Raw genomic sequence first — 23,003 nt, 5'->3', positions numbered from 1 at the left:
AAGCCACATCAGAAAGTAACCAAAACCTCTCAGAACTGGGTCTATCTGAGCTATTTTCTAGCCAGAGGCCAATCAGAGAATGGGCACTGGGTCCCTCCTGAGGGGCTGCACATTCCACCAGAGAGATGGAGAGAGCACAGCTAGACTTTCCAGTGGAGCAAGGGATTCCCTGGGCTGCTGGTGAAGCAAAGTCCCTCTCGCAGCTCTGCTGGTGGCCACTCTGGGCAGCCTGGGAGCCCTCCCAATCCCACCACACACGGTGCTGCTCCCACCAGAGCTCTTCCCCATGGAGGGGCAGGCAAAGCCCCTCATGGGAGCTCTGCAGTAGGGAGAGACTTGTGCTGACAGGGTTAAAGGCACAAGTTGGATTGGGTAGATGAAGGAAAACAATTTTCCTGTATGCTAAGCAAAGCAGATGAGATGCACTCAGCTTCTATTTAGGGCAGCGTCAAAATTAGCAGCAGGCCAGAGAGGAACATTGGCAATGTGGGAGCTGATCAGGGAGGGGAAAAACCCCTCTCACCTCCTGCCTGCCACGTGCTGATCCACTAATGGAGCCACAGCGCCAGTGGACCCTCTGAAGCACCAACAGTTGCACCTCAGAAATCAAAGCTGGCTCGGGCTTGAACTGAGAGTGAACTACATCTCTCACAGCTCTGCTATGCTGGGTTGTGTGACCCAAATTTCAGGGTAGAGGAGGAAACCGGTTCATTCACACCGAGCCTCCCTCCCGCTGTTCCACGACTGCATGGAGTAAACCAGAGCAGTCCTGGATCCAGGGGGATCCAGCTAGCAGGAGAAGCCTGGCAGTGCATGCCAGAGCCCCCAGCTCAGAGCTCCCCTCCACAGAGACCAGATCCCCCCGCAGCACATCCTGCAGAGACCCTGCAGTCTGGGGTGTCAGGATCCTGCTCCCAATGCACCTGGCAGAGAAAAGGATGCTCTGAATCAGTAGGAAGAGCATGGATGTGTGGGGCAGGGCTGGCTGTGTGCCTGGTACCTCCCAGTGGCACCCGAGGGAGAGGAGGTCAGTGCCCATGGGCCGTGTTAGTGCTGACAGGGCTGTGCCAGCCCATGGGCAGCCCCAGGGCAGCACCTGCGGGCACCAGGCTCCCTCCAGCCAAACCCTGCCCCAGGCCTGAAGCTCTCTAATTAAAATGCCCAAATATGACAGGGCGGCTGGGAGTGCTCGGCTCCTTCCCTGCCAGGCTGCTCCCAGCCCCGAGGCAGGAGCTGCGAGGGCAGATGGAGGTGTGATCACACCCTGGGGCTCGCCATCTGCTCCCGAGCTGTGCTCGCCCGGGGCTTGGCACAGCCAGGGTCAGGACATCCCCTCATGGGGCTGAGCAACAGCTCTGCCACAGCACAGACACACAGCCACATCCCCAAATGGCTCCTGGGCACCAGCTTCGGTGTCCAGCCCCGAGACCACTCCTCACCTCATGGCCGGTGTCCCTGTCTGGCCTCATCCCCCATCCTCTGCCTCCAGCGCTGCGACTGCCCAAATTCTGCCAGCTGTCACCTTCCTGTGGCAGCCAGACGCTGTCACAAGGAGTAAAACCAACCCCATCTGCACGGGGCAGAGGGACCCGGGGGCTGCTGGCACTGCAGAGATCCCCCCAGGGCAGATTTGGCTGCAAACACACTTGTCCTTGGCACGGGGACAGAGACACTCCCACCTCTGCCCACACAGGGACAAGGACAAGTGTGGAGCCTCTGCTCCTGCTCCCTGACCTCGGGCAGGACAGGGATGGCACCATCCCAAGCAGGTGGAGGTCCCACTCATGGGGGTCACAGCTTTGTTCACATTTTCTGAGACTGGCAGGGAGCAGGACTCCCTCTCCTCGCACAGGCCACTGGAAAACATCCAGGCTTTTGCACACATTGCCTTGCTGGAGGAACAGGCTGTTTAACCTGCCTGGGTGGATTCAGGATGTGTAAAACCACAGCCGAGGTGTTGAAAAGGCAGCAAAAAGCAGCTGCAGAGTGACAGGTGCCTGCTCTGCCACTGTCCCCTCTCCCTGCAAGCTGGGACCACCAGCTCCTCAGGAGCCCCAAGCCAAGGTCATGACACCCTGTGGAGAAGCACAAATCCATCCATTTTCCTCTCTGATAAACTCTCACACCACATAACACTTATCACAGTTTTGGGATGAGAGGGTCCTGGGCTGCCCAGCTCTGCCCCAGAGGTGCAGGACATGGAGCAGCATCTCCTCTGGAAATCCCTCAGTCTGGCCACTCCAGATGTGCAGGTGAAGCCAAGGCTGGAGAGATCCCAGGCAAGGCAAAATCAGAACTGACTCCTGTGCCTCACCCCCCTTGGTCATTTTCACTGGGATTCAGGAAAGCCATTAAACAAAGGCAGAAAGCCTCACTGCAAGAACTCAACCACCTCCCAGCCCCCAACACCTGAAGCCTCAGCCCACAAATTCCCTCCAGGGCTTCCACCTCGGACCCGCTGTGCACCCAGGACTCTGCAGAGAACCTTTCTCGGACACATTCCCAGTGCCGAGCCCCATCCTGGGATCAGCACCCAATCTCTCTGTGACACCCGAGCAACCCAGACCCCCAGCCATCCCCAGCTGTGCCCCCACGACACCAACATCTGCTGCCAGAGATCCCTCAACCCAGCGCTCTGGTGGCGGCTTCTCCCACAGCTTCCTGCTGCCCCCACAGCAGCTCGGGATGCAGCTCTTCCCACAGCCCTGCTCAGCCCCACCAAAGCCTGTCAGATCTGCTGTGGGACAGTGCTCCAGAGGTCCCCAAGGACCACAGCAGGTATTTCTGTGCTGGCCAAGTCTTGGCACATCCCTCAGCAATTCCATGGTCACCCAAACATGGGTGGAAATGTCCCCTTCGGAGGGAGCTTTGCTCACCAAACCAAACCACGGGCACCCAAGAGCCACCCAAAGGGCCAAACCTTGTCCCTCTGTCAGACCAGCTCACAGCTGGTGTCCCCAGGGCACTGACCTGCCTTTGCTTCCCTGCCTCTCCTCCAGGCTCAGCTTCTTGCAGACCTGACCCAATGCAGGATGGAGCTGTCAGGCTCGAGGGTCACTTGAGCTTTGTCCAGATCTCCCAGGGGACAGCCGGATGGGACCTGCAGGCAGGACCCAGGGGTGGATGGACCCTGGTGGGTCTGGTACAGCAGATCCAGCTCAGGAGCTGCTGCCTGAAGGTGTCTGGTGAGTGCCCAGGTCAGGGACAAGCGAGGAGGGCGGCAGGTTCAGCAGCTGTCACTATCACCCCCTCAGAGCACGCTGCCTCGGCATTTAAATGTGCCCACCACAATTCCACCTTATTTCAGGAAGGACACAACCTGGAGATGAAGTGACCTGAACACGTCCCACAGTAAGAGAGCTGGGACAGGACCCAGCAATCAGTCCCCAGGACCGAGTTCTCCCCTGTGGACAGTCCTTGGAAATCTGTGTCCTTGCCCAAGCAGGTGCTTACCTGCCCCAGGCCTGGCAGCTATCCATGCCCACATGCCCTGCCCTATCTGCCTCTCCCCTGTGAACCACACATGTCACCGCTCCTTACCTCTCTTCTTTTCAAGACAGCCGACCTCAAAATCTCCAGGCAGGAGCAGGGCTGGTGCTGCTGGTGACCACCAGTGCCAGGAGCACCTCATCCAGGGCTGTCTGTCAGTCCCCTGCCCCAGCTTTTCTTTATCCTGCACCACCCCTGAGAACTCACCGTGGGGGCTGCACCTCTGGCACAGCCACAACCTCAAACCCCAAAAAACATCAGGCACTGAACTTCCCAACCTCACCTGGAGAAAGGCTCTGAGGGGGAGGTTTGCAGAGAGGCGAGCGGGGGCTGGAGGAGAGGAGTGGAAGGAAATCCCTGGCTGAAATCCACAGCCTGTTTTACCAGGAGGTGAAATGCCCGAAGAATCGTCCCTGTGCTCCGCAGTGGTGCTGTCCCTGTCCCCAGCCACCAGCTCCTCGGCTGGAGTCCCCACTCCTCTCAGCTCCAGAGGCAGCAGAGCTGTAAAACTCGCCCGGTCTTTGCTCAGGACACCGCTTCCCTTTCCGTGCCAATCCCTGGGCGCTGCTGCCCCGCTCCCCCCGCGGGGCAGGGCTGGTGACAGACACCCCGTGTCCCCCCCCCGAGCACGGCCAGGCTCAGGGACCCACCGCCCACCCTCTGCTGTGACACGCAGCACACCCGGAGCAGCCTGAGCACCGCTGCAGCTGCAGCAATATTAACAATAAAAAGTTCACGCCGGAGCTACCTGAAAACTTTAAACCCCCGAGCACACACGGCACATCCCGGCCTGAGTGAATCCTCCGTGTCTCCGTATCCACCTCCTCCTCCCGACGCTCCCATTTCAGAGGAAGAAGGACTCACGAACAAACCGCAGTTTCCCTCACTGACCTCAGCAGCCGGCTCTCCCCGGGCTCCGGCTCTCACATGTCCGCGGGCAGCAGCGCTGCCACCGCTGGATGCTCCAGCTGCCCGAGGCTCTCCCGGCCCCGCCGAGCGGGCTTTGTGCCGAGCGATGTGCAGAGCGTCGCCGGTGACCCCGCTGGGTGCGAGCCGAGGCTTAAAGCGACAGCCCCGCTGCCACCTCCTCCCGGAGCCGCTCCGTGCCCTGGCACGATGGTGGGGGGGCTCCAGAGAAGGCTCCTGCCTCCCTCACCTCGCTGCCACGATCCTCCCGTTATTAGATGATGCTCTTAAACACACAGTGCAGCTAACGTGAATATTTAGCTTCCCTTCCACCTCCTCACCTCCCACCCGCCACACTCACTTTTCCTTAAAAATAGATTGGGATCGATTCTCCCAAACTACATCTGCAAACACGCTCGGCTCCGCAGGCACAGGCACCGCGGCAGCACACGCTCTGTTGCACACACAGACACACTCCGAGCGTTTGGATTTAAAGCACCAAAATACTGAAGGACCATTTTTAGCTCCTGATAGTCCTCCTGCTCCTCTTATTATTAGATATGTGTGGTTTTTTTATCTTACTGCAAGAGCCTAGGCTGCTCAGCCATAAGCATCTCTTGATTTAAATGTAACACTGCTCGACAGAGGGAAATTTCTAATTGCAACAGGGTTTTAAACAGGGTAAGATGGAAATGCCACGCAGCAGCCAAAGAGTTGTTCTTACCTCACGTTTGTGAAATGGGAATTACTGACAGAGAAATGGGGCAACTGGGAAGAAAAACACTTTTCCAAAGGGGCAAAATGGGGACAGAGCCCCACTGGCACTCTTGGCTCTCTGTCCACACTTGTCCTTCATTCTCATTTTTCACTGCAAAAGTAGGAAATTGCTTTAACCTGAACAAAAAATGTAGCTTTGGGGAACTGCCCATGCTGTTCCACACCAGTAAATTCATTTCCAGGGGTCACACAGTAATTTCCAGAGAAAGATGGAAACTGTGGGACCTGAGATCAGGACTCCCGGTTTGGTACCGGATAGAAGAGGAAGAGAAGGGTTGAGGGAGGGCAGGGCACAGCCACAGCTCCCGTGAGCTCAGTGCTGGTGCTGCAGCCCCTTCCCACTGGGGCTGAGATCAGGGGATCCATGGACAGAGAGGGGCAGCAGGGGAATGAACCAGGATGGGGAGCCTGCCCTGAGCTGAAGAGCTGAGCCACCTCTGGAGAGCTCTGAAAGGGGGAATCTGCAGCTGGTATAGGGGGAAAGGCAGAAAAGGGGTATAACAGAGGGGGAGAGCCCACACACAGGAGGTCGGCGCTTGGAGCAACATGAGGAAATGACATTTTCCCTCTGAGTTTAGGATGCAGCAAAGAATAATGAGCGAGACATCTGTGATCTGCAGAGACACCACCTACAACGTCAGGCTGGAGCTCAGGGAGCTGAGCGTGCCCTGGGCACACGTGTGCCCTGCACTGGGCTGTGCCCAGCCCCTGGCACAGCCCATCCACGCCCTGCCCAGGCCCAGGCCGTGCACACGCTTCCCTTGGAGCATGAAATTATCACCTTCACTTGGACACTTTTCAAAGATTTTTTTTTTCCCTTTAAACAACTCGCCCACTCATCCCTATAAACGCCGGTGCTAAAAGCTGGTTCTGTTGTTAAGATTTCAAATAACTCGGGTTTTATTGTTCCAAACAAAATCAAAATAACTCACCCACGCTCCCTCCTTCCGAAATGCAGTAAGTGCTGACCTGTTGGGACCGTGCCCGGCTGCCACACACGGCTCAAGCACAGGTCTGTGGCTCACAGCAGGTGACAATATCATTTCTGATTGCATTTGGAGGGAGCCCCGGGGGTGTCTGGCTCAAGTGTTACTGACACCTCTGCTGCTTGCAGTGCTGATCTGTCTGGGAGCCACTGCCACCGTGACCAGATTGGGCCACTTTGTGCCACGGCCACATTAACACGGGATTTACAGCTACACAACAACCTGTCCTGAAAGGTCAGTCCAGCCCCCGCTGCTGAGATCGGGGGAATTACACCTGGTTTCTCTTCTGCATATCCAAACAATCATCTGCAGTTAATGTTGCAACTTTTCCACATGGATTTTGACAGCATTTACCACGCCAGGCTGGGCTTCCCTGGCACTTTAACACACCAGCCTGGATTTAGCACCTGGAGCTTGTTTCACTGACCAAGGACACGAGGTAGAAGCATTCTCACTCCAGCTCAGTCTCTGGAGAAGATGAGTGGCTACAGAGGTCAGAATGGCCCATCAAAAACCTGGGGGATCCCTTAAACACCAAAACTGGGAGTGAACCTGAACTACTGCTTGGAACAACTCAGGCTGGAGGTGGATGACAGCAAGCAGTAAGTTGTTGGGGTGTGTAGCCCTCACCCAGGGCTGTGGTACCTGGCTGTGCACACCAGCACACACCCAAAGCAGTAAAACACAGGGTTTTGGCTACAGCTCACGGCAGTGATTGACTCTGCACTTGGAGAGGGGTGGAACCAGGACCGTGCTCAGCCGTGGAGTCTCAGCTGAGCAGCACTAATTTGCTAAACTGAAATAACTCCGTTGCTTGAAAGGGTATAACCCATATTCCTGGTTAATTAGCACAAGGTTAATATCTAGAGCACTTTCTCTATCCACCTCCCCACTCCAAGGCCCACGGAGCAGGGCAGGTGAGCTGCTCTTCGGTGATGGAGACAATCCAATGCTCCAGCTGCAGAGGTGCCCTGCTCTCCCCATCCCTTGCACTCCCTGCACCTCACGTTGGAACCTCCTGACAGTTTGCTTTGAAAACGCTTTGCAAAAAAAGCCTGCTCGTCTCTGGATTGCCAAAATTGTGCTGCTTCCTTGAATCAGACTTTTATTTAGACACCTACTTGCTCTGAGCACAGCGAGGTTTTAAGAAGGAGCTGAGCAGATGCAGCACCTTCCCCAGGGGTGGTGGGGATGGGGGAAGTTGGTGGTGGGGCTGTGCACACCCATCCACATCAGCACCCATAACACATCAGCCTGCACATAAACACCCCCTGCTCAGCACACGCCCAGATCTTAATTATTATTTACTCACAGCCCAGAAATGCCTGAAGGCCGCGTTCGAGATCAAGGCCTTGTTGTGCAAGGCACCCCACAAAACACGAAATCCTGGCCCTGCTGGGGCAGGGAGGGCTCCTGGGCTGGTACCTGTGGGTTTGCCACTGCAGCCATGGTCTGTCTGACCTGCTCAGGAGAGTTGAAACAGGCAAGACAAAAATCACATGCAAAGAAAGCAGCAGCTTCTCCTATCAGCCAAAAGCATCTCCTGCTCTGGTACCTGCAAAGGGCAGGATGAAACTACACCCTGTTTGGGGTTTGCTCCATGTGACAGAGCCCAGAGAACACTGGGATTCAAATGGCTTTAGACACAGGCAAAAAAAATCCTCCTGGGACTTTCCTGCAGGTCCCAGGGGAGAGGCACCTCCTGCACCCAGGCACAGGCAGAGCCTGGCTCTGCTGGCTCCCAGACAGGGCTGCATCGACTGCTCTGCTCTGCATTGAGCACTGCAGGGAGCTGGAACTTCCCCTGTGGCACAAACAGCACGATCCAGGCTGGAAAAGTTGAATCCATGGGATGGTTTGGGGCCCTGCTCTAATTGCACATCTCCCCAGGGGAGCCTCTCCAGCCACCCCTGCACTCAGAGCACCTCACTGGGCTCAGCTCTGCCAGGGCTTCTGGGGCCACACAGGGAAGGGGAAGGAGCCAGGGGCTCTGAAAAACCATTATTTGGGCTCTTTTAGATTAATTGGTGTTAACTGCCTAGGGAGGCTTAAAAATAGCACAGCTAATGGGAAATGTGGATGCTGAAGGTGAGATGTGAGCAGAGGCCACGTTAACCTGACACAGGCTGTGCCCAGCCTGCAGCCAGTGCCCAAACCAGGGACAGCTTCTGTCCAGCTGTGCAAGGACACCTTCTGTCCAGCTGTGCAAGGACACCTTCTGTCCAGCTGGGAATTGCTGCCTGCACCTCTCATTCTGCCCCTCAGCTGCCTTCACACCCATCCTGCTGCCACGGCAGGTTTTATCAGGAGAGCTCCAAGAAACAGCCCTTAAACCCTCCTGGATTCAGGGATTCCCATCCTTCTCCTGCAGCTACGGAGGACCCTCAGCCAGCTCCCAGGGAGCCTCAGTTTCCTGCACCCTAAGTACAGATGCAAGGACAGCTCAGAGGGACCCCAAAGCCTCTGCTCACCCCAAGACCACCCTAAATCCAGAGGAGAGGACTGCATTGATGGGACAGTGTCTATCCAAAAAGCAGTGACTTAAGGAACAAGCTGTTCCCTGAGGAGGTCACTGCCTCCCTGAACCCTCCTCTCCCTGCCCACAAACTGCAGGGATGGAGCTGCCTGGTGCCAGTGAAGGCAGCGGGGTGGCCTCTGGGCAGGATGCTCTCTGAGGGTGATCTGGCCTCCCTAAAACAGGGCAATAACAGACAAAACCCAAATCTGCCCCAAGGCTCTGCTGTGTTTGTGTCCTCTGGGGGAGCCTCCAGCTCTGCTCAGCAGCTGAAAACAGCCACAATCAAAGATAAGGCTCAGACTGAGCTGGTCTGGTTATACAGCTCTGTCCTTCAGTGAAAGCCTGAAAACATAATAGCAGCAGCATTTCCTGGTTTTCAATATAATTTACAGAAAGAGGAACACAAGTTATTGGTGCAGAAAGGATTCTTTAGGTAGCCCCAGCAGGCACAGCCAGACCATGATCCCTTCCCAGCACAGGGACCTGCTGGATCCATCCATGCCAGACCCCACAGCCACAGCTGGGAGCTCAGGGATGGTTGTGCAAGGAAATCAAACACAGCCCCGAGTCACCAGAGGCCCCCTTGTCATCTGGTGTCACCCCAGCTCCAGGGATTTAAGCCCAGTTAGGCTGATTTACATCCAAACACAACCTGGGCTATGATATTTTTAAGCTCTTCTGCCATGTGAAGTTCAATAAATGCCAGAGGCCAGAACTGTGAAGGCACAAGGTGCCCCAGGCACAGCAAAGACCCAAGAAAGGAATGAAAAGTTCCAGATTTTGAGAGAAATCAAACATTTGGAGGCTTATCACTCTGGGTTTAGCTTCGATTCATCCTTTTTTTCTGTGCTGTTCTCTTTCAAGTGACAGTTTCTAGGAAATGGTGAGTGTAGCATCTCTTTTACTGTCTCATCCCACTTGATGGCTGACAGTTTGCCGGGAGAAAAGGTTGTGCAAGGAGGAAAGCAGACCTCAATTACGGTTTCAAAGTGCCAATAACTGCAAACTCAATTACAGTGAGTCAACGGGAGAAGAGTGGATTTGGGGAGCCTGGTTTGTCACCTCCAGCCTGGCTCCTTGACCTTCAGTCCTCCAGCACGAGTCTGCTGGGTGGCCTTGGACAACCAGCTCAGTTTTTACCTCCTTCCTAGAGCAGATTCCTCAGGCAAGAGGTTTTTCCTCACAGTTTTTTAGCTCCAGAGCTGGCCTCCACATGTTAAGAATGGAATATGAAGTCCCTGATCCTCAACCAGAGAAACACCCAGACCCTGGGTGTCCTTGGTGTCACCCCTGCAGATGCCAGGGCTTGGACAGCCTCCTGCACGTGGCACAGCCCGTGGGCTCTCTCCCCTGTGTGTGGCTGATGCACAGGCACAGGCTTGTACAAACCCCGTCTCCCATCTCCTTCCACGAGGCTCAGCTTTGATCCACAGCCTGACCTCAGCCTGGGAGGAGGGAAAACACAGGAAGAGGGTGTGCAAGCAACAGAAATATCCCAAAGGGAGATCAGGGACACTGATCCCTGCAGCCCAGACAGGCACTGCCCTGCCAACACCAGCCCTGTGCCAGGGAGCACATGGAAGTTTCCTGCTTTCTCAGGAAGGGTCATTCCCAAATTCAATCTCTTGGATCTGCCCCTCAGGAAGGGTCATTCCCAAATTCAATCCCTTGGATCTGCCCCTCAGGAAGGGCCATTCCCAAGTTCAATCCCCCAGGCACGACACTGACACTCGCCTGCAGCAGAGCCAGCTCTGCCCTGCCTCCCTCTCACTCACACAGGCTCATTGGATAATTACAGAGAAAACTAAGGCAAATCCCAATTTTAATGCCATTATAAAACAGAGAGGGGGAATTCATTACCTGGCAGCTGTTCATATTCAAGGAAGAAACTGATAATTTGCCTCTGAGGCAACGAATGCAGCAGAGGCAGCACAAGCCAGAAAACGCTGCTGCCTCCCCCCACCTTCTCCGTGCAGCCACTTTTTGCAGAGGTTTTCTATCCCCACGTTTATTTCCCTGCCTCCCATGACCAAAGTTACACAGAAAAATTACTGTCAGGGCTCTGCAGAACTCTGGCTCTGCTGCACCTCCAGATTTGGGAGAGCAGTTCTTACACCTCCCCTGGCTTGTGCAGCGTCTGTGCAAGGAGCCCACCTGAGCCAGAGAACAGGAGATGAGAAGGACCCTACAGCTTAACAAAGAGACTCAGAGAGAAAGACAGGTCAGACAATTTAAGATGACTCTGGGGAGATGTCCCTGACTGCTTCTCCCAACAGCCCAAACCCCTGGAAGAGCCTCCCCATACCTGTCAGGCTGGAGCTCTCCAGGTTTTCCTGCACATCCTGCCTCCAGCTAGGAACCAGCACAGCCTCCCTGCCCCGAGCACTTTGGGAGGTCCCACCCGCTGAACAGGGAGATAAAGCACTCCAAGAACAAGGCACGGCTCCGTGTTTACCTGCTCACTTCCAAGAGGACTGACACCACCACAGCAGCCTCCAGGTGTCATAGGAACAGTCTTAAATTTAGCAGCAGCTGCCTCTCCTCTCTCCCTGGCTCGGGCTTCTCCCTTCCTTTCAGAGCACGTTTACAGCAGAAAGTCTGACCAGCACTAATGGCATAATTACACCCCTGCAGATGAGCAAACGTGGAGGCTGTGGGATGAGGGAGGGTGTGATTTGCACTGCCCCTGTGTTGTGGGATTTGCACACCAGGGAGATGAAACAGGGACCAAGCTGATGTTAAAACAGGGAAGATGCACAGGCACCACAGAGCAGCAAAGGCTGCCTGGTGCAAACCCCAAATCCCAGCTCCAGAGGGAATTGGGGAAGTGCCAATCTCCCCTCAAACAACACAAGGCAACCAGGGAAATGATGCTGCGGGGCCAGAAGCCCCCGAGGCTGACACATCCCTGCACCCCAGCAGCCATCCAGCCCATTCTGCAGTTCCCAGTGAAGTCACAGGGGAGGGATGGGGACACCTGACAGCCGAGAGCTGCCTGGACAAGCCCTGATTCAGCAGGGACAGGCAGGATCCTCCAGATCTCCTCCCTGCCACCGCCCCCAGGGCTGACCCTCAGAGGCTCAACCACGAGCATCCTGCAACCCAACAATCCCCCAAGAAATCCTGAGACAGAAAACCATCAAAACAACTCTGGCAACCTGCCTCTGGGGCGGGGATGTATGACCTACAAAAAATTCCTTTCTTTTATGGCTGCTTCTCACTGTCATCATAAAAAAAGGCCTTATAAAAACATTCGTCCCAGGGAATGTTTGGCCATGCAGAGTGCTTGAAAATCGTTCGGTGTCTAAATACATCAGCAAGCCATCCCTGCAAGTTGTCACTGCAATCAAACACAGCTCCTCTTTCCCTTGACTATAAATGGGCTTGGCTGAGGACAGGGTGTGGGACAGGTCTGGAGAGGAATCACTCCCTGGGAAGGGGAGAGTCCCCAGGATCAGGAGCATTTCCAGACAGGGATGGGTTTGATCCGTACCTCGTTCCCTGGGTTTTGCTCCAGCTGTTGGACCTGGACACAATGAAGTGTTTTAGCCCTTGAACTCTGGCTCATGCTCAGTCCCCTTGGCCTCAAAGACCTCTGACCTTAAACACAGGCCCAGAACTGGGGCAGGTCCCCAGGAAGTCTTTTCCAGAATACACAGCCCCTTTCTTCCATGGGCCCTCTCCTTTCTGCACAGGGGAGGGTGAGGGACACAATCTCTGATATTTCTGAAGTGTTAGAAAAATCCCATCCTTCCAGTAACCTTCTAAAAACCCCCTAAAACACATCTGCTACCAAGTCAAACCCAAGCTGGAGCATTCTGACCTTCAGCACACTGGAGAGAGGGGTTACATTTATGAGCAAGCCTTTGATGTCTGCAAGTTTCATGTAGTACAAAACCCCTGCTTTGATGTTCCTTTTAAAAGAGAGGAAACTCAGAAAGGTGTGCACTGCACGAGTCCCAGGGAGGGATTTGGAGGGACTTGGATCTGGCTGCCCACAACTGCAGGCACGGGGACAGAGCTTTAATGCAGCCACTTTTGCTCAGGGCTCTGCTGCAACAGAGCAAAAACGTGACCAAAAGCACCTCACCCTCATCAGCTTCTCCCAGAGCCAATCCTCCTCAGGGCACTCACAGCCCTGAGTATGCCCAGGGGAGCTGCACACCTGAGCTCCCAGGTGAACAGGACCCTGTCCCTGCTCATCCCCACACCCTGGCAGGGCTGGTCCTTCTCCTCCAAGTGACCACCAGCCATGGCTGGGAAATCCCCCCAACTCCAGGGGTCCCTGGGAAGGGTAAGGAAGTCCCTGTCTGCCCCAGCAGGGTCAGGACCCTCCTGCATGAGCACCACGTTCACCAGCAGCCTCGTGCAGAGCGGTGGCAGGAAGGTGAGGCACAGGGGGACCTGCCACGCTCTCCTACCTTCCGCAGCAGCTGGGCCATGGCTTCTCCCATCCATCCCAGCATCCCCACGGCTTCTCCTGCATGCTGAGCCCTCCTCTCAGGGCCCCACAGAGCTGCCAGGAGGGACAGGCTCCTCTCCATCCCCTGCTCACTTCACTTTTCCCTGCCTCCCCTCCGCCTCCTCCCAAGGGGAGTTTCCCAGCAGCTCGGTAATTAGCAGCATCATCACCAATGCTAATAACAACCACCAGGGCTCCTGCCATCCAAAGCTCCAACAACTTCACAGCCATCATCACGCCTCTGGAACCTCCCCGGGGGAGGCAGGCGAGCAGCATTACCCCATCAGCCCGTGGGGAAGAGGGAGGTAAACAACAGGCAGGGGATGGATGGGTGGTGAATCCAGGAGCTCTGAGTCAGGCACCTCGCCCCCAGGACCTGCCCAGGCTGGATCTGCCCTGGGGATGGAGGTCGGGGCAGTGCTGGCAGCAGGGCTCACCCAGAGGTCCCACTGCAGGACCTGGGATGAGTTTTTTCCCTGCTCACAGTCTCCTCTGCCACGGACAGCAGGGATTGTGGCACCCCAGATCAACCTTCAGAGATCACCTCTAACTAAGGACTCACAGTTCACCAATGGATTAAAGAGAATTTTTGCTTTTTTTCCTTGCAAAATGAGGAATCTGAGGGGGGGTTGTTGTCTGAACAGACTGACCAGGAAAAGCTTCTCTCCCACTGGGGAGGGGTTTGCTCCCATGGATGGAACTGCAGCTTTTCAACTCCCCCATGACAGCAGAACACAGAGGGGCTGCTTTGCTCACGGCAAAACCCACAGGACAACGCTGACTTTGAACATCCTGAGGTCTGGCCCGTGCTGCAGAGTCAGCCTGGCCAAGCTGGGAGCACCAACACAGCAAAGCTGCCCTGAAGTGACCCCGCCGTGTCCCCCAGAGCCACCACAGAGCCCTCTGGCCTCTCCCCAAACCCCACCTGTGCTGCCAAGGGGTCACCAGTGGCTGGCAAAGCCCCACGGGGCCTTTTTTTCAGACACAGCCCATGGATCCACAGCTACACTCCTCAGGAATGCTTTTCCCAGCTCTTGGTGGAGCGTGGCTTTTGTTTGGTCTCTGGCTGAATGTCTGAGTTAAAAATACAAGGCTATTTCTGGCAGAAGTGGATTTTTTCTCTCTTTTGTATTGCCTTGTGTGCCCCCATGCTGCTGTCTCCTCTCTGGCTCAGATGAGCTTTGTTTTCCTTCTCACTGACCATGTTTGCACCGGTGAGCTGTAGGAAATGTTTTTCCCAGCAGACCATTTCCACAAACACTGTTGGGAATGAAGAATGAGCTCAGAGAAGTCAATAAAAATTTTAAAAACCCCAGTTGGTGTAAAAATTTGGTCTCCAGTGGCCAGAGAACTGAAAATCAGGAATGTCTATGGTAAAAAAAGGACGTGTCCACACACCCATGCACACAGGTACAGCAGGATAATGTTCTCCCCATGATCCACAGCTGGGGAACAAAGGACTCAGAGCCAGAATTACCTTCAAGCATCCCCATTCCACAGCCAGGCTTCATCCCAAGCTCTGCAGCTCTGACTCTTTCTTAGCCAGCATGAAAATATTTAATTTCGCTTCTTAAATGCCAAGGAAAAAAAAAAAACAAAAAAAAAAACAAAAAAAAACCAAAAAAAAACCAGGCCTATCTTTTCTGGCTTGGAGTTATTCCATCTGGAATCTCTGCATGATCACAGAACTGTGGTAGCGTGCTGGAGACCCAGTGTAAAGCAAAACCCTCAACACTTCCCAGCACCCATGAGATCACTGATCCTCCCGTTACGCTTCGTCTCTCCTGGCAACAAGCTGAGGATCTGGGGCTTTCTCACCTGAGATCACCGAGTTCAAACACCTCCAAGCCCCCTCCCACGATCCAGAAACGTGCCAGAATCATTGTGGGTGTGAGCCCTGCTTCCAGGGCTGGGAACAAACCCAGCACAGCTGCAGGAAAGCTCCCCAGTATTTGTGTTTGCCGTGTGTCACAACAAACATCAACAGCAGTGGAAGGGAACGGCCCAAAACCAGCAGAACTGTCAGGTTAAAAACAGCAAAAAAGCATCTGGGGAGCTTCCCAGGACATGGATCCTCACCATCCTCCAGGGAGCCGAGCACGGACTGCTCAGAGCTCCCCACACAGCACCAGTAACCTGGAAATCACCAACATCAGGGCCAGCTCTTGAGGAAATGAGCTCCATCTGTGCTGCTTCCAAAGAAAAGCTCCTGGATGATGATTTCTACCATCTCTGATGAATTCTAAGAGACCACTCTGCACATTGACCATCAGTGTGATCAGAACACGAGGCAGAACATCTACAGTCCCACATTTGGCCAAGGCAACCAGCACCAGAGACCTGGGAAGGGCTCTGCTTTTTGAAGGCACCAACCCCACTCCTCATGAACTCCAGGAGCTGATCAATTCAAGCTCCACAAAGCACCCAAACTGCTGTGCTTTTCTGGAATTCAAGGCATCACATCCTGACAATCCTAAACCCAGCTAAGCTCAGCTCTAGACTCTTGTCCCTCAAGAGAAGGTTAAAAATGTCACCACTGAGACAGTTTGTGATGGAGACTGGTACCACTGCTCTGCTAGAAGGACAGTGGTGCTGAGGCTCAAAAAGACAAAAGGATTTGCCCACAGCTGCCCCCAGAGCCAACAAACAGAGCACAGCTACAGAATCCCTTTTCCAGCCAAAAGTCCCCACTGCCACCCCCACACCCGGCTGGAAATGAGGCAAAAACAAACATGAGGAACTCCCAGATCAGCACTGGAGATTAAAATCATCTTCCTACCGACTGTGGCACCTGCACTCGGACCTCCCCAGCACCCTGAGGGGAGGCACTTGATCCCTGGGCTTTCCTCTCTGAGCTGGACTGGTGCTCCCGCTGTTTCCTGGTTCTCGCAGGTAACGACAAGAACTCCTTCCCTGAGATCTTCAGCTCTCCCACGTGGTGGCTGTCCCCGTTCTGGTCCTTGGGAAAGCAAGAAACAGTCACTGCAGCCACTGCCTGGCTCAGGTTTTCGTGGAGCTCTGTTGGCTCCTACCCACAGAGCAGGAGAGGCACAGGAGCACACTTAACGTGGGGCTCAGTGCTCCCACAGACACAGAAATACAGCACTGACAGCCCAGGTGTGGGGAAACAGAGGTGACAGAGATCCCAAACAGGAACAGTGAGAAGAAGGAAGGGCAGATTCATTGCCATGTTGATGGCACCAGCACAGCCAGGCCAGTGTCCACATCTTAAAAAGCAGCCACACGAATATAAATCAGAAGTGCCTTGCAGTGCCTTGGTGGAGCCCTCACAGTGCTCAGTGCATGACAACAGGAGAGATGACTCAATTACAGCACCTTCAGGGTGAAACCTAGCCTGGAGAAAGAGATTTTAGTCTGGTATACAAAGGAATAAACAAGAGGTTGGGAGATAAAACCAGAGGAGGTGAAATGCAGGAGTGAGAGAGACACTGGAGAGAGCAGGGTGGGCAGGGAGCAGCATTCCTGCAGTGTGCTGGAGCTCCAGAACCAAGGTGGGTGTTCCTGTGCCCCAACACACAGCTCTGTCAGAGGCACGGGACAGGGGCTCCTGGAAATGTGCTACCAGGGGGGCTGTGCTGGCTTTGAAGGCATCCCTGGCAGAGACAACACCGAGAGGATGCTGGAGAGGTCGGGGTTCACTCCATGGGTTTGCTCCTTGCTCCTTCTCACTCCCACCACAGCACAAAGCACAGGAGCCTCTCCCAGGGCTGTAACCCAGTGGGACAGAGCAGAGGAATTGTATCCAGAGCACTCTGAAGGAGAGGTGACCTCACACCCTCCCAAGGACACTGCAGGGGGAACAGGAGTGTTCACACCTGACCCCACAGCTCCTGCTTGCTCCATCCTCCCCATGGAACCCCTGAAATCCATGAGCCTGCCTGAACTATGGAGTGCTCAGCATTTACAGCAAAGAGCAGAAATCCATCAGCAATGAACAGGCAGCCACACACCCCTCGGGGCTGTGCTGCTCTGATGGGGACACTGAGCCAATGTCCCCTGACCTTGGGCACTGCTGTCCCTGCCATCGACACCCCGGAGATGGAGTCACGTTGGTGAGAGCAGGAAAAGCCAAAATAGCCAAGGGGCACTGGGAGAATTGATAAAAATACATCAGGACATTTGGAATTTATTTTCCAGAGAGAGTTAATTCAGGGAGGATCTTTTGCCTGGCCTTCCCAGTATTTATTGGGATTTTTAGGTACCTAAACGGTTTCTCAAGCCTGAGGTTGTTTCCCACTGACTGTCTACACCCACCTGCAGCTTGGGTGAGCTTTTTTTCTCTGTGACAGTTCTGTAAATGCTGTGCCTGGAAAGCACTGGGTGAATGGGGATGATTTGTGCCAAAAGCATTCCAAAAAGGCAGCGTGGCTGCAGGCCTGGCCCCCCTCCTCTGGGAACAGGCAGGGCTGAGCCCTCGGCAGCACCAGCAGGATTTTCTGGGAGGCTGAAATGATCCCTGAGGCTGGAAGGGCTCAGTGCCTCCCAGCTGCTGCAGGAGCAGCCCTGGGGACACGGAGGAAACGCTGATCTGCTCAGATCTGACATTCCCAGGAGCAAAGCAATCCCTGGAGCCCCTGGGACAAACCCTGGGACAAACCCTCCTGCAGTGCTCCATCTCCTGTGTCTGCCTCTGTGTCACTCCACTGGGCTGACACGCACTGGCAGCCACTCAGGGGCTAAGCTGCTCACCATGATCCTTCCAATAAAGGGCTGCTTTTTTCAAAAAAAGCCCAGAAGTGACTTTTCAGCTTTAAGTGCCTTTTTAGTCAGACCAGCTGTTCCTCTCCTCCAAGCTCTCCAGAAACCCTCTTTGGTTAATCCCATTGACTCCAGTGATATCTGCTAATTGCATATTTCCCTGCAAATGAAGCCAGGCAACAACAAACCAATTGGAATCTGTGTACAGATTCCCACTGACAATCTTTGAGGCCAGACATCTTTGCTTACCTTTTCAGAAGGGAACTTGAGGAGGTCTAAGCTGTCCATGCTGTTCCTCTGGAGTCTCTTTGGCCTGGCTCCTGCAAAACAACACTCTCACATCAGGGGGGTGTCACCAACAGCACAAATGTCACACAGAGAGAACCCAAACCACGGCAGATCCTCTGCTCTGGTTAACTAAAAGTCAAAGGGGTGGGATGATGCAGCTGTGATGGCCTTGAGATTCAAATTTGGGGTTTTTTTCTTATTGTTTTGGGTCTTTTTAAAGCACTGTCACAGGGCAGTGTGAGGCTTTGGCTGTCGAGCTGCAGCCAGGTCACACCACGACCCCAATCTCAGACAAGGTCTCTGGAATTCAGGAGTTACAAACCTCACCCTAAACCACAAAAGTCATGGGACTGGCAATGAGAAAAATCATAACAAATACACAATTTAATACATCTGTGCATTTTCTGCTTTATCATCATGTTTTTAGCTGAAAGAATGTTTCTGGGACTCAACTTTGAGCTTTTCTCTATAGTCGCAGAGGCTGGAAAACTAAGTGAAGGAGCAAATATTTTCTAGCTATCATAGGCCCAGCCTTAAGGGGAACAAAATCTTGCCTTGAACCTGAAAGAGGAATCAAAACTTGGCAGGATTTTTGATATTTATTTCAGATTTCATAAGATTTTGATATTTGATTCCAACAACAACAGAGTGGGTGAAACACAGTTCAGCTCTGACTCCTGGTTTACAAACCCTCTTCACCTCCACAATCCCCCTTCAACCTCCTTCCAGCTGCTCTTGCCTTGCTGACAAACAGCCAGGATGTACCAAATGGCCCTGGGATGCTTTCACCATACCTGGGAAAGCTTCTGCCCTCCCCTGATGGCTCCTGAGGGCTCAGTTGAGCTGATCCCCACGTGACACCCCACTCCAGCAACACCACACAGGGCAGGGCCCAAAACTCTGCACTCAGGGCCCTGTGACACCTTCCAAGCTCGAGGGGAAATCCTGGGGGAGGAATGATCCCTGTGCTGAGCCCTGAGAACGGAAACCACAGAGCTTTGTGTGGCTCCTGCAGCAGCCAACTCCCCAAACCCCACCATTCCTCAGCTCCCCCAGCCCAGCAGCAGGGCCCCTCTGAGCTCAGGGGGCCACAGAGCTGCTCACTGGGCAAACCCAACAGAGAGAAGGCACAAAATTCACAGATCAAGGCTGGCTGAAAGCAGAGCATGGGGATTAAATGGAAAAAGCCCCAGGGAATCCTGCACCAGCACACCCAGCTCAGCCAGGGCTCCAGATGCCACCACAGCTGGATCCAAACTGCACCAACTCCAAGGACAGCACTGCTTTGAAAGGCTCAGCTTCACAAGATACAAGCTCAGATCAGCTGGCACCTCACCAAGGCTCACAAACACACATCACAGCTCGGCCACAAGTGACCTGAAGTCGATGTCTGTGCCCCTCACCATCCTGAAGGGATTTACTGCTTGCAGCCATACAGACTCCAAAACATTGCTGCACATTTCTGCCTCTCTCCTCCAAAAAGCACACCAGCACCAGCTTTGTTTTAAGGTGATTCATTACCAGGCTTTGAGTTCAGGGGGACTGACATCAGGGCTGGAGGTGGAGAACAGACACGGAACAGCCAGGAGAGCGAGGAGCGCACGTCACGAGGAGCAGTCGGCGTTCCCACCAAACCCATCCCCTTCCACACAAAGCCAGGGGCCCACCTGGCAGCAGCTCAGAACATTTGTGTTGGAAAAGGCCTCAAAGATCTCAAACCCAACCAATTCCCACCCTGTCAACCAGATCAGAGCGCCGAGTGCCACGTCCAGTCACTCCTTGAGCACCTCCAGGGGTGGTGGCTCCCTGGGCAGCCCCTTCTGATGCCCAGCAACCCCATCCCTGAAGAAAACTCCCTTTGCCCCACCACATTCCCACCACCCTCAGCGTGGAGGAGACGGCTGTGAGATGGGTGAAGGACTTTTGGGTGCTGCCACGTCGCTCAGGCAGGAGGGGAAGGCAGTGCTGGGTTGTTCCCAGGGGCTCCCAGTTACAGCCTCTGGACACTGCTACAGCTGCTCGTGGCTTCCCTCAGAACAACCTACAGCAGCAAGGTGGATCTGGAGCAAAAGTCACCTACAAACACCCAACCAGAGGCACATTTGGGTTTCAGAGGCGAGCCCAGCCCTTGGAAGTGAGTGTGCGTCAGGCTCTGTTTAACAGCCACTTCCAGGAAAGCAAGAAAGCAGCAAAGTGTGCCCAGTTAGATAAACACACATCATTTCCAGCTGTCTAAAGAGTCATTAATTACACACCTCCGTCCTCAGGTGCTTTTGTGTGTTCCCAGAGCACTGAACTGCTGGCCAGCAGCCATTAATCTCCAGGCAGAGAAAACCTGCCTGCTGTTAATGTAATAGACACAGGCAACTGAGTCTGCCCCAGCAGAACAACTCATCTTTTTCTCTTGCTCTGATGCTGGTGGCTGTCCACGGCTGTGTGGGGTTTGCACACACTTGAGCTGAGAGAGGAAGAAGTTCAGAATTACAAAAAACTTCATCCAACTCAGCTGTTTTTTCCAGAAATCCCAGCCAGTGCTGGGGGCACTGTCCCCACTCACCACCACTAAAACAAGCAGCATTAAGAGGGTCCCTATCACCCAGGGCTACAAGAAACTGGATCCACACCAGCAGCAGCTCCCACCAGACATGTGGGAGTTCTCCCCTTCTCATGCCACACGTCCTCATGCACCTTCCATGAGAGCAGAACTTTCCATACTCACAAGTGTCCCACGGCAGGAATCCCGCTATCCTTCTGTCTCCATTCCCTCAGATGGCTCCAGATGGAACTTTCAGCCTCTCCCAACTTATTTTCCCCAGAAATACCTGCAGCACCACTTAACACTCAGCCAAAGCTGAGCTCTGCCTCCTTCTCCCCAGGGCTGACCCACAGCAGCAGCTGGGGATGTGAAGGATTGAGCAGCTGAAAACCCAGGTCTGCTCCTCTGGAAGGTTTTTTTCCCCCCTCTCTCTCTCTCCAGCATTTATTGGCATGTTTACCAAGCCTGCTGCAGAGAAATTGAAAACCTCAGGGACCTTTCTAAATGCTCTCTCTGTCTTGGAGGTTTACTGAGGTCTCAAAGAGAGCAAGTTGAAACCTTCTTGTGAACATCAGCTGAGCAGCGCTCCTGACTGGCTGCATTCATGCCCTGTTTTCCTGGAGCTCCTGGGATGTTGCTCTTTTCAGGGGTGTTGTTCCTTTTTAAAATATTTTTTTTCAAAATCTCTTCCTCCTCCCCATCTATGATCTCAACAGCACCATGAACTGAGGAGATTTTTAAATTTTTTTTTTTTTTTCAACTTTTTGCTTCTGCAGTTTGGTTGCCGAGGCGAGTTTAACGGTTTTCACATCCTTGTCTTTAATCCGCAGCCACGGAGAACACAAGGAAGGCTCATCAAGGACACTGATGGGATCATCTCGTGGAAAGGAGCACTAGGGCAAGCTGGGCAGACAGAGCTGTGTTCCTGCATGGACAGGCTCCATCTCCAAGAGGATTGCAGTTGACAAGATCGAGCTGAACATGTGTAGCAGCGACTCAGGGAGGCCTGGCAGGAGCTCTCATCAGGCTGACATGTGCTTTGATAAGCCCCAGCTCTGCCCCCTCTCCCGCAGCTCCGGGAGCTGCTGCCTCCCTCCTGGAGCAGGCCCCCCACACCCAGACACAGCAGCAGTTCTATATTTGCAGCTGGAGCAGGCTGGATCCCTCTGGGAGGCAAGATTCAACCTGACAGGGGACTCCATGGAAAAGCAACAGGGAAAGGTTGTGGAGCCAACATCAGCCCCCGCTGCCCGCAGCACTCCTGGGCGAGCAACCCCACAGAACACGGGCTGGGCACCCCAAACAACACAACAAATCCCACACCAGGACCTGCTGTATTCTCATGAAAAGGTCATTTCCCCCTGTACCTGCATTAACCAAGAGAGTGACTTGGTTTTGGGTGAGTTCTCTCAGCCCTGGACAGCGCCTCCCTCCCTCGGTACAGACCCGAACCTTGAACCTGGCAGACAACTCTAAATATTGCTCAAGATAATTACATCAGAGCAGCCAAGCCCGTTGTTTGGGGTGGAATGCTGGTCTGGAAACCCTTCCCAGCCCTGAAGTGACAGTGGAGATACGGTCCAGTGCTCCCAGAGCACCTCAAATCATACACTGCTGACATCTAATCAGGGGAGCTCTGTCAGCCTCGTGCTCCATTATTACAGCAAAGCTCTTAAAGAGGGAAGGGGGAGGGGGAAAGCAAGCACAGCAGCAGGAAAAGAAAGAAGGAAAAAAAAAAAGCATCCTCCAGTAGGACAAGCATCTCATTTAAGGCTTTAATTAGTCTTCAAACACATAATGGGTTCTGGCACTATAAATCCACTTGACCTCTATTATTGTCACCACTCGCCTGATAAATGGTGGCATTTGTTTTCCCAGTTGCTACTGGGGTAGAACAATACTTTTCCCTAAATAGAGAAAGCAAATACTATCAGTTATTTACCATGGCTGGGCCATAAAATGCTGGTGCCAAGCTGTTGTGTGCCCATCCATGGGAAGGACCATCTGCTCAGCCTGGTCCTGCAGGCAGGGAAGGACCAGGGAATCCCAACAGCTCTGGGTCCTTCTGTGTCTGAGCATACAGCACTGGGAACCACCAGGACAGGAATGACCCCTGCTCTGCTGGGAGGCACTGATGAGCTCTATCCAGAGCAAAATCTCAGCTTCCCAACAGGCCCTGAGCACAACAAAGCCCTGCTCCAGAACAAGAATCCTGCACTTTTCTCTTCTGTGGCAAAACTGTTCCTTTACAAAAGCTGCACACAATATGTGGCAATACAGAGAAGTTCCCTTTGCAGCAAGATGCTCTAGCAGAAGATGCTC

General features: G+C 53.9%; 1 protein-coding gene across 11 annotated transcripts in view; it reads right to left on the bottom strand.

The window, feature by feature from the left end:
• The window catches only part of GPSM1 (G protein signaling modulator 1), a 63,524-nt gene that overhangs the window by 5,464 nt on the left and 35,057 nt on the right, over positions 1–23,003 (bottom strand). For 3 of the 11 annotated variants that reach the window (XM_053996332.1, XM_053996333.1, XM_053996336.1), the window contains 2 exons: positions 18,107–18,177; positions 15,918–16,097 (listed from right to left, as the gene is read on the bottom strand). In XM_053996332.1, the coding sequence (XP_053852307.1) occupies positions 15,918–16,097; positions 18,107–18,177 (251 nt within the window). Of the gene's footprint in view, positions 1–1,439; positions 1,515–2,970; positions 3,101–3,772; positions 4,082–4,237; positions 4,258–4,380; positions 4,593–13,097; positions 13,120–15,917; positions 16,098–18,106; positions 18,178–20,864; positions 20,882–23,003 lie in introns of those variants that run through there. The other 8 variants (XM_053996335.1, XM_053996334.1, XM_053996337.1 and 5 more) reach the window with 8 other exon arrangements.

This window comes from Vidua macroura, chromosome 21 (assembly GCF_024509145.1).
Source record: "Vidua macroura isolate BioBank_ID:100142 chromosome 21, ASM2450914v1, whole genome shotgun sequence".
Lineage (NCBI taxonomy): Eukaryota > Metazoa > Chordata > Aves > Passeriformes > Viduidae > Vidua > Vidua macroura.
Note: the sequence above shows the minus strand (reverse complement) of the source record. Positions and strands in the feature narration are given on the sequence as shown.